Raw genomic sequence first — 12163 nt, forward strand, 5'->3', positions numbered from 1 at the left:
CGGCCCTTCGAGCCTGCACCGCCATTCAATATGATCATGGCTGATCATCCAGCTCAGTAGCCTGTACCTGCCTTCTCTCCATACCCCTGATCCCTTTAGCAAAAAGGGCCACATCTAACTCCCTCTTAAATATAGCCAATGAACTGGCCTCAACTACCTTCTGTGGCAGAGAATTCCACAGACTCACCACTCTCTGTGTGAAGAAATGTTTTCTCATCTCGGTCCTAAAAGACTTCCCCCTTATCCTTAAGCTGTCACCCCTGGTTCTGGACTCCCCCAACATCGGGAACAATCTTCCCGCATCTAGCCTCTCCAACCCCTTAAGAATTTTATATGTTTCTATAAGATCCCCCCTCAGTCTTCTAAATTCCAGCGAGTATAAGCCTTTATCTCTCTATATCACCGTCTATAATCTCTCGTTTCCCATTCTTATGACACTCAGTCTGAAGAAGGGTCTCGACCCAAAAACATCATCGATTCCTTTTCTCCAGAGATGCTGGCTGACCCGCTGAGCTCTCCAACATTTTGTGTCTATCATGGGATTATAAACGCTGCATAACCTCCGAGAATAAAGTAGATTTGCAGTTAACAAAACCCATTGCATCTCCAGTGCTATTTCAGCAATGTTAATAATTATTGGAGGACAGCGAAAATCAAGGTGACAGTAGTTATTCTGTTATTCTGAACCAAAAACAATATGCAGGAAATACTGAGCAGATCAGATAGTGTTTGTGGAAGGAGAGGCTTCGTTAGCCTTTGGGATTAAGGTCCCTGCACTGAAGAGGAGTCTTTGCCCTGAAATGTTGACTCTGTTCCCCTTTCCACAAATGCTCCCTAATGTATTGGAGGACAACTTTCCATAACATCCTGCAGGTCACATTGTACACATGATAACATAATGCCTACAGTCCCAGCTCCATACCATACTGTACCATATGATAGAGCTTTATTTATCCCCCAGGAGGGAAATTGATCTGCCAACAGTCATAAAAACACAAGATGCGTGAAACATGAAATTAAAGTGACAGGTGGAAAGGATTGGGGATGTGCAAAGATTTGGAGGCGGGGGGGGGGGGAGCCAGTCTACCCCATGACAGGAGGCGGAGGAGTTGTACGGTTTGACAGCCACAGGGAAGAAGGATTTCCTGTGGCGTTCTGCCCTGCGTCTTGGTGGAATCAGTCTGTTGCTGATTTGCAGGTGACACAAAGCTGGGTGGCAGTGTGAACTGCGAAGAGGATGCTTGGAGGCTGCAGGGTGGCTTGGACAGGTTGAGTGAGTGGGCAGATGCGTGGCAGATGCAGTATAATGTGGACAAATTTGAGGTTATCCACTTTGGCGACAAGAACAAGGAGGCAGATTATTATCTCAATGGTGTCAGATTATGATAGTTCATAAGTTCATAAGTGATAGTAGTAGTATTAGGCCATTCATCCCATCAAGTCTACACCACCGTTCAATCATGGCTGATCTATCTCTCCCTCCTAACCCCATTCTCCTGCCTTCTCCCCATAACCCCTGACACCCGTACTAATCAATAATCTATCTGTCTCTGCCTTAAAAATATCCATTGACTTGGCCTCCACAGCCTTCTGTGGCCATGAATTCCACAGATTCAAAACCCTCCAACTAAAGAATTTCTTCCTCATCTCCTTCCTAAAGGAACGTCCTTTAATTCTCAGGCTGTGCCCTCTGGTCCTAGACTCTCCTACCAGTGGAAACATCCTCTCCAGATCCACTCTATCCAGGCCATAGTTGGTAGTGAGTGTTAGAGGGGTGATAGAGTGATAGAGGCCGAATGGCACATGAGCAAAAATTACACAAAAAGTGTCCCTAGTGTGTGTAGTATAGTGTTAGTGTGCGGGGTTCACTAGTCAGCACGGTCTCGGTGGGCCGAAGGGCCTGTTTCCGCACTATGTTCACTAGGTTAATTCCCGGAATGGCGACACTGTCATATGTTGAAAGACTGGAGCAACTAGGCTTGTCTACTCTGGAATTTAGAAGGATGAGAGGGGATCTTATCGAAACGTATAAGATTATTAAGGGATTGGACACGCTAGAGGCAGGAAACATGTTCCCAATGTTGGGGGAGTCCAGAACAAGGGGCCACAGTTTAAGAATAAGGGGTAGGCCATTTAGAACGGAGATGAGGAAAAACGTTTTCAGTCAGAGAGTTGTGAATCTGTGGAATTCTCTGCCTCAGAAGGCAGTGGAGGCCAATTCTCTGAATGAATTCAAGAGAGAGCTAGATAGAGCTCTTAAGGATAGCGGAGTCAGGGGGTATGGGGAGAAGGCAGGAACGGGGTACTGATTGAGAATGATCAGCCATGATCACATTGAATGGCGGTGCTGGCTCGAGGGCCGAATGGCCTCCTCCTGCACCTATTGTCTATTGTTTATTGTCTACGATGCCTGACCTTCTGAGTTACTTCAGCACTTTGGTTTTTTTTCCCTCAAGATTTCTTGCATCTACGTTTTATTTCAACCACTTATTATACAGAACACCAGAATATCTGTTGCCAAAGGTCTGAAACAAACATTGCACAATGGTGGCCTACTCCTGGACCTAGTGTCTATTGTCTATTGTATTTCTAAACTAAATCTCGAAACACAGGTGGTGTGATGTGACATTTGAAGATGTTTTCTCTGATTTTGACTGTGTGTTTGAATTGATCAAGGTGATTTTAAGCCACACTGCAGGCACTGAACAGTAACAATCTTACAGAGACTAGCCAGCATGGTGCAGGGCTTGCAGTGAAACTCCCAGCTGCATGTTATTCGTGTGTTGCACGCCTGCACTAATTTAGGGCTTGGTCCCAAGTTGGGTCCCAAGTTCTTTTGTTAACGTTGTTAAATCTTCGGACTGTATTTCTGTTCCAGGATCTTCGGTCACATCAGCTTCCGATCGGACTGGGAACTGGTGAAAGTAGACTTCCGGCCATCCTTCCACAGACAGTGCTCACCTGATGACTATGACTCCTGGGACCTACGGAACCAGGTATTGCAGAGTGAACTAGAGGAACAAAGATATTAGAACGGCTTATTTATTCACAAAATGCTGGAGTAACTCAGCGGGTCAGGCAGCATCTCGGGAGAGAAGGAATGGGTGACGTTTCGGGTCGAGACCCTTCTTCAGACTGATGTCAGGGGGGCGGGACAAAGGAAGGATATAGCTGGATTCAGGAAGATAGAGGGAGATCTGGGAAGGAGGAGGGGACGGGAGGGACAGAGGAACTATCTAAAGTTGGAGAAGTCGATGTTCATACCACTGGGCTGCAAGCTGCCCAGGCGAAATATGAGGTGCTGTTCCTCCAATTTCCGGTGGGACTCACTATGGCACTGGAGGAGGCCCATGACAGAAAGGTCAGACTGGGAGTGGGAGGGGGCTTAAGGTCAGACTGGGAATGGGAGAATGGCTTAATTGCTGTATGCGCTTACATCAAAACCCATTGTGTGTCTTCAGATTGTGAATCGCCTTCTGCGTAATTATCACAATACCTATTTTATTGCAAACTTCTGGTGATTGGGAAAAAAAAAACCCCCACAAAGTGCTAAGATGCGCAAGAAGGAACTGTTGTACTTCGTGTTGTACTCCAGTCATTTCGATGGCGTGGGTTCGTATCCCACCGCTGCCACCATGTTGTACTTCGTGGTCCGGTATCTGTTTTACTTTGGTTATGACTCAGGACGGACCACAAGTACACATGTTTAAAAGGTTATAATGCTGGAGCTTAAATCCAGGCTGTTTATTCCACGGCCACCTGGAACCAGAGTGGCCACCTAATCACCTCACTCTCTTATACACACGTTACTACACAGGCAAACAAAGTAGTCCTTGTGATACAACAAAGTAGTCCTTGCAACATCACAACAGGAACTGCAGGTGCCGGTCTACACCGAAGATAGGCACAAAGTGCTGGAGTAACTCAGCGGGTCAGGCAGCATCTCTGGAGAGAAGGAATGGGTGACGTTTCAGATCAAGACCCTTCATCAGGCACTTGGATATGTAGATGGATGGGAAGGGTTTAAAGGAATAAGGGGCCAAGGGCAGGTATATGGGGCCAGATTAGATGGGGCATGTACTTGGTCGGGTGAAGGGCCTGTTTCCATGCTGTGTGACTCTATAACTCTATGCTGGAGTAAGTCAGGGGGATGGGCAGCATCATTGGAGGACATGGATTGGTGACATATCGGGCTGGGACCCTTCTTCTGACTGATTGTCGTCGAGGGGAGAAAGCTAGAAAAAACAGGGCGGGCCAAAGTCTGGCATTTGATAGGTGAACACAGGTCTGAAAAAGGCTTACATTCGGTCTGAAGAAGGATCCCAACCCAAAATGTCACCAATCTGTGTTCTCCAGAGATGCTGCCTGACCCGCTGAGTTACTCCAGCACTCTGTGTTTTATTTATAAACCAGCATCTTCGGTTCCAGGTGCCTTCTGGTTTTTGAAACTCATTGTTGTGATTATTTAAAGTGTGAGTATTACCTCGATTAGTACTTAGTCCTAAAACAAGGAGTTACCATCAGTTTAGTTTAGTTTGGAGATACAGCGCGGAAACAGGCCCTTTCGGCCCACCGGGTCCGCGCCGACCAGCGATCCCCGCACATTAACACTAAACCCATTAGGGACAATTTTTTTAAATTTGCCAAGCCAATTAACCTACGTACCTGTACGTCTTTGGAGTGTGGGAGGATACCGAAGATCTCGGAGAAAACAACGCAGGCACGGGGAGAACGTAAAAACCCCGCAGTCGGGATCAAGCTTAGGTTTCTGGCGCTGCATTCGCTGTAAGGCAGCAACTCTACCGCTGCGCCACCGTGCCGCCCTTAAAAATAAAATAAACTGCAGTCCCTAATATCAGGTCACTTTAAACCGATACTATTGAACTTTGTTAAATGAACAAGAACGTTGTAATATCTCCACAGGCAGATAAAGAAACACTACAATGGCCTGATGAGACTTTGGCAAGGATAGCACTGGTGCAGCGGTAGAGTTGCTGCCTTACAGTGGCAGAGGCCCAGGTTCTATCCTTAGAACAGGTGCTAATTTACATTCACAAACGTGCAATATTCTTCGAGTTGTGCAAAAACTCAAATAAATCATTGCAGTTCTGAGCAAGAATTGCACCTGAATTGCCAAGAACTCCCATACCCTGTACGGAGTTTACACGTTCTCGCTGTGACCGCGTGCGTTTTCTCCAGGTCCTCCGGTTTCCCCCCAAACTCCAAAAACGGATTTGTAGGTTAATTGGCTTCGGCATAAAATTGTAAATTGTCCCTAGTGTGTGTAGGATGGTGCTAGTGTACGGGGATCGCTGGTCGGCGAGGACTCGGTGGGCCGAAGGGCCTGTTTGCGCGCTGTAACCTCGAAAATAAACTAAACTAAACTACATCTGGTATGGTAGTATGGCCCGTCTGAGAGTTTAGATCACATGGTATCAACAGTGAGTTAGCCAATTAGATACAAAATTGGCTTGGTGAAAGGATCAGAGGGTGAGGTTGGTGACCTGGGACCAGTCGTGTGTCGTAGGTACCGGGTCCAGTGTTGTTTGTCGTGTATTTTAACAATGTGGATGACAACGTTTGTTAACATAATGTAATGGAATGCAGACTGAAGAGGTCTGCAGTCTGAAGAAGGGTGTCGACCCGAAACGTCACCCATTGCTTCTGTCCAGGGATGCTGCCTGTCCCGCTGAGTTACTCCAGCATTTTGTGTCTGCCTACGGTTTAAACCCGCATCTGCAGTTCCTTCCACGGTGATCGTATTGAGATGTACGAGATCATGAGGAGCATGGATAAAATGAACGCTCAGTCTTTTAAGTGCAAAAAAAAATGTTTCCCATGGTTTCAGTAAAGACGTGCTCAAGATAGCCACTCCCACAAAATGCATCCAGTGCCCAAATAATCACTTAATAAATGTCCTTAATTGTACACGTCACTGTGGGTCGACCTATTGCACTGGTTGAAGGAAAAATTTACATTCACAAACGTGCAATATTCTTCGAGTTGTGCAAAAACTCAAAGAAATAATTGCAGTTCTGAGCAAGAATTGCACCTGAATTGTCAAGAACTCCCATTCCCTCTGCACCTCCACCACTCCAGATTTTAAATGGGCTTACGTTTTAGTACTATTTGTATAAAAGGAACCTGATTCACACAAAAAAACCCAGTTACTGATATGATCTCACTGCTTCTGACCCAGTTAGCTGACACATATAGCCACAGGAAATGCTGTGTACCAACACATGCACTGCTAGATGCAAATATTGCAGAAGATTGCACATTCTGTTTGCATCTAAGGTCGAAGCAAAATGCTGGAGTAACTCAGCGGGACAGGCAGCATCTCTAGAGGGACGTTTCAGGTCGAGACACCTTCTTCTGTTTGCACCTGTTTGTTCTTTTCATTCCCATTCCATCCACGGATGCTCATCTCACTTTGAATTGAATTGAAGACTATAGACAATAGGTGCAGGGGGAGGCCATTCGGCCCTTCGAACCAGCACCGCCATTCAATGTGATCATGGCTGATCATTCTCAATCAGTACCCCGTTCCTGCCTTCTCCCCATACCCCCTGACTCCGCTATCGTTAAGAGCTCTATCCAGCTCTCTCTTTAATGCATTCAGAGAATTGGCCTCCACTGCCTTCTGAGGCAGAGAATTCCACAGATTCACAACTCTCTGACTGAAAAAGTTTTTCCTCATCTCAGTTCTCAGTGATAAGTCACAGTGCAATTCTTTGCTTGCGTACTCAAGGTATGCAAAGAGACGCCACATAAAGGGCGCCGAAAAGGTCCCGCGCTTTGTCCCCCCCCCCCCTCACAGCGGCCCACTGCAGGTGAAAATACCCAGAGCAACAGAAGCTTTATTGAAAGCCAAGGCCTTCAAATGAAAGAAGTGGAAAAATCATTCGTATATAATAGCATGAATCCTATCAGCTACAGCAAGAAGATGGAGGACCAGCTGCAGAGGAACAACATCAGTGGAGTCTGGAGAGGCCTCAAAACCATCTCTGGGTACAAGGAACCGGACTCCCGGGCCGAGGGGGACCAGAAGCGGGTGAACGATCTGAACCTTTCCTTCAACAGGTTCGATCAGTCACCTACCCCTCCCCCGGTCCAGTCACCCCTGCTGCAGCCCCCCTTGTCTGCACGTCCAGTACAGTGCCCCACCTCCCCTCCCACAGCACTTGCGTCACAGTCACCACCCACTGCTTCTGCTTCTCCTGCCCCACCCCCACCTCCCCCTCCCCCTACACCACCCCCCCCACCCCCTCCTCCTCTCACACCCTTGAGCACCCAGCCCCTGTGCTCCAATCTGTCTTTCTCCACAGACCAGGTGAGAAATGAGCTCAGGAAGATCAATGCGAGGAAGGTGGCTGGTCCGGACGGCATCAGCTGGGCTCCTCAAGTCCTGTGCAGACCAGCTGTGCGGGATAGTGGAGCACGTCTTCAATCTGAGCCTGAAACTGGGGAGAGTTCCACAGCTGTGGAAAACATCCTGCGTGGTACCGGTACCAAAGACGCCGCACCCGAAGGAACTCAACAGCTACAGGCCGGTGGCACTGACATCACACCTGATGAAGACACTGGAGCGTCTGGTCCTCGCCCATCTCCGCCCCCTGGTGAGACCATCAATGGATCCGCTGCAGTTCGCCTACCGGACTCGCATAGTGGTGGAGGACGCCATCATCTACCTGCAGAACAGAGCTCTCTCACACCTGGAGAGGCCGGATAGCACTGTGAGAATCATGTTCTTTGATTTCTCCAGTGTATTCAACACCATCCAGCCAGGGCTTCTGGGGGACAAGCTGGAGCGCACAGGAGTGGATCACCACCTCACATCCTGGATTCTGGACTACCTCACCAACCGACCACAGTATGTGAGGACAAAGGACCCGGTCTCGGACAGGGTGGTCTGCAGCACTGGGGTTCCGCAGGGAACAGTGCTAACGCCATTCTTGTTCACCCTGTACACGGCGGACTTCAGGCACAGCTCTGCAGACTCCTATCTACAGAAGTTCTCTGACGACTCTGCCATCGCCGGCCTCATCGCGTGCGACGAGGACAGGGCGTACAGAGAACTGATCAAGGAGTTTGTGGACTGGTGCCAGCGGAACTGCCTCCGGATCAACGCGGGGAAAACCAGGGAGATGGTGGTAGATTTCCGCAGGCGCAGCCAGGTCCCCCCGACACCGGTGAACATCCAGGGAATGGACATCGAGAGGGTGGATTCTTATAAGTACCTGGGTGTCCACCTCAACAATAAACTGGACTGGACTGGAAACACCGATGCGCTATACAGAAAGGGCCAGAGCAGACTTTATCTGCTGAGGAGACTCAGGTCCTTTGGAGCGCAGGGGGCACACCTAAGGACCTTCTACAACAAGGTGGTTGCATCGGCCATTTTCTATGGAGTGGTCTGCTGGAGCAGCAGCATCTCAGCGGTGGAAGGGAAGAGACTTGACAAGCTGGTCAGGAAGGCCGATGAGAGTGTGGGGGGAACCGCCGTGAGGGAGGGGGGGGGAGAAGAGTGGACAATGGGGAGGGGGGAGGACAGTGGACAATGGGGAGGACGGAGGACAGTGGACAATGGGGAGGGGGAGGACAATGGGGAGGGGGGGTGAACAGTGGACAATGGGGAGGGGGAGGACAATGGGGAGGGGGGGAGAACGGTGGAGAATGGGGAGGGGGAGGACAATGGGGAGGGGGGGAGAACGGTGGAGAATGGGGAGGGGGAGGACAATGGGGAGGGGGGGTGAACAGTGGACAATGGGGAGAGGGGAGAACAATGGGGAGGGGGGGGAATAATGGACAATGGGGAGAGGGGAGAACAATGGGGAGGGGGGGGAATAGTGGACAATGGGGAGAGGGGAGAACAATGGACATTGGGGAGGGGGGGAACAGTGGACAATGGGGAGGGGGGGAATAGTGGACAATGGGGAGAGGGGAGAACAATGGACAATGGGGAGGGGGGAGAACAATGGGGAGGGGGGGGAATAGTGGACAATGGGGAGGGGGGAGAACAGTGGACAATGGGGAGGGGGGGAATAGTGGACAATGGGGAGAGGGGAGAACAATGGGGAGGGGGGGGAATAGTGGACAATGGGGAGAGGGGAAATTATATTCTCACCGTGAATTCACGCCAGGCCTCTGTGGTATGTTTTACATCTTGGCCTGCAGCGTGCTTACAGAAAGCAAACTTCGGAAGGGCTGCTTTTGCTTTCAAGTGTGTTCTGACAGTATTCAATATTAGTTCTGTAAATCTGCAAATGCTCCCTGTGGTGTTAATATGGTAACATTAGAAACTGAACAGGAATGCTTGGCAGAGTTGCTTCTCAACTTTGACAATAGACAATAGACAATAGACAATAGGTGCAGGAGGAGGCCATTCGGCCCTTCGAGCCAGCACCACCATTCAATGTGATCATGGCTGATCATTCTCAATCAGTACCCCGTTCCTGCCTTCTCCCCATACCCCCTGACTCCACAATCCTTAAGAGCTCTATCTAGCTCTCTCTTGAATGCATTCAGAGAATTGGCCTCCACTGCCTTCTGAGGTAGAGAATTCCACAGATTTACAACTCACTGACTGAAAAAGTTTTTTCTCATCCCCATTCTAAAAGGCCTACCCCTTATTCTTAAACTGTGGCCCCTGGTTCTGGTCTCCCCCAACATTGGGAAGATGTTTCCTGCCTCTAACATGTCCAACCCCTTAATAATCTTATATGCTTCGATAAGATCTCCTCTCATCCTTCTAAATTCCAGTGTATACAAGCCTAGTCGCTCCAGTCTTTCAACATATGACAGTCCCGCCATTCCGGGAATTAACCTAGTAAACCTACGCTGCACGCCCTCAATAGCAAGAATATCCTTCCTCAAATTTGGAGACCAAAACTGCACACAGTACTCCAGGTGAGCTTTTGTTGCACCGTTTCCAAACCCCCAGCCAGGACGTTTAAGTTGGTCCTTAATATTAACATGAAGGTGAGGTCAGCCAATCTATTGTGGGAATCTTGAGGGAAAAATGCATCCCTACAGTTGTTAGTAGACAAAAATACATGCAGTGAATTAACATTATGCAGAACAATTACCACTGGTGCAAAATCAAATGCTTCACTCATTGCAACGTAAGGATCTATCAATATTTCACACTGAAGGATTGAAAGTTTAGTTTTTTAGTTTAGAGATACAGCGCGGAAACAGGCCCTTCAGCCCACCGAGGCCGCACCGACCAGCGATCCCCGCACACTCCCCCCCTCCCTATTGTCCATTGTTCTGCCCCCCCCTCCCCGCACACTAACACTATCCCACACACGCTCGGGACAATCTACATTTATACCAAGCCAATTAACCTGCAAACCTGTACGTCTTTGGAGTGTGGGAGGAAACCAAAGATGTCGGAGTAAACCCATGCAGGTCACGGGGAGAACGTACAAACTCCGTACAGACGGCGCCCATTGTCAGGATCGAACCTGGGTCTCTGGCGCTGCAAGGCAGCAACTCTACCACTGCGCCCCCGTGCAGAGAAATATGACAAATTGGACGTGATAATCAGTGAAGTATTGAAAGGTTTAGAAAATAGGTGCAGGAGGATGCCATTTGGCCCTTCGAGCCGGCACCGCAATATATCTTTAATATCTTTAAATAACCAAGCACACAGACTGCTAAAGTAGGAACTAGCAGAAAGAGATGGAGGATGAGTTGGGGTTAATCAACCTGACGTCAAAAGTGGGCAAGTTAATGGAAAATACATCCCAAGTACAGCGGAAATCAGCATTTAGAACGATGCTGATTTTTCAAGGACAGTATCAGTTTGTTAAGGTTAGCCTGCGACTGATTAGCAATTGGAATTTCAAGGAAGGAACGAAAAGGGGTATTGGGAATACTAACAAGTGTACGGTGCAGCACATTGATTCCCATTGCGTGTTCTATGTGAGGTATGAGTCTGAAGAAGGGTCTCGACCCGAAACGTCACCCATTCCTTTTCTCCGGAGGTGCTGCCTGACCCGCTGAGTTACTCCAGCTTTTTGTGCCTGTCTGTGAAGTATGAAGTTGTGCCGACTGACCCACCAGCATGTCTCTGTTTAGGATCAGCACTGCATCATGGGAGAGCAGAGACGGTTCCGCAAGCGGAGAATATCATCCTGGTGCATTAAAGGGAAGAACTTCACATCAGCCCTCTCCTCCAAACCGTGCCAGTGCACAGAATCTGATTTTGAATGGTAACTACCTGTTTTTTCAAAAATCAATTGCATAATGTATTAGATTTATAAATAACTAGACCAAGGGGACCCGTTGGGCCCAAACCTCTCCTGCATTGGTGCAGCACTCTCTCCTCCCCCCTCCCCCTTCCTCCCCCCTCCCATCCTCCCCCTCCCCCCTCCCTTCCCTACCCCCCTCCCCTCCCCCCTTCCCCCCTCCCCTCTCTTCCTCCCCTCTCCCCCTCCCATCTTTCCCCCCTCCCTTCCCTACCCCCCTCCCTTCCCCCCTTCCCCTCTCTTCCTCCCCCCTCCCCCCACTCCCATCCTCCCCCCTCCCTTCCCAACCCCCCTTCCCCTCACCCCATCCCCCCTCCCCTCTCTTCCTCCCCCTCCCCCACTCCCCCCTTCCTTCCCTACCACCCTCCCCCTCCCCTCTCTCCCTCCCCCCACTCCCCCCTTCCCCCTCCCCCCACTCCATCCCCCTCAACCCAACCTTATCCCCCTCCAACCCCCTCCCCTCCCTCCCGAGGAGATAGATTTAAACTGTAAAATGTGAATAACTTAAAAAATTTATCACCGATTTCACAAAACTTCTTCCATTAGCACCAAAGGGACGACGGTGAGTAAGGTGGACCTAAAATTGCCGCGCTATCATGTGCCATTTTGGTTGTGGTTCAAGAAAAAGCAAACAAACAAACAAGAGTTTTAGTATATAGATGAGGTTAGGGTTTGTATTGTATAGTATTGTCATAAGGAATAGGGGTAGAATTAGGCCATTTGGCCCATCAAGTCTACTCCTCCATTCAATCATGGCTGATCTATCTCTCCCTCCTAATCCCATTCTCCTGCATTTCCCCCAGTAACCCTTGACACCTGTATTGAATTGTACCAAAACAATCCTATTTCTCCATTTCATACACAAGGCGGTGGGTGTATGGCACGAGCTGACAGAGGAGGTAGTTGAG

The 12163-nt window shown here is 49.1% G+C and overlaps 1 protein-coding gene across 5 annotated transcripts in view; it reads left to right on the top strand.

Moving 5' to 3' along the window:
• sorcs2 (sortilin-related VPS10 domain containing receptor 2) overlaps window positions 1-12163 on the top strand; it is a 658785-nt gene that overhangs the window by 597579 nt on the left and 49043 nt on the right. For all 5 annotated transcript variants that reach the window (XM_078407113.1, XM_078407120.1, XM_078407131.1 and 2 more), the window contains 2 exons: window positions 2879-2996; window positions 11086-11219. In XM_078407113.1, the coding sequence (XP_078263239.1) occupies window positions 2879-2996; window positions 11086-11219 (252 nt within the window). The remainder of the gene's footprint in view (window positions 1-2878; window positions 2997-11085; window positions 11220-12163) is intronic.

This window comes from Rhinoraja longicauda, chromosome 1 (genome assembly GCF_053455715.1).
Source record: "Rhinoraja longicauda isolate Sanriku21f chromosome 1, sRhiLon1.1, whole genome shotgun sequence".
Taxonomy (NCBI): Eukaryota; Metazoa; Chordata; class Chondrichthyes; order Rajiformes; family Arhynchobatidae; genus Rhinoraja; species Rhinoraja longicauda.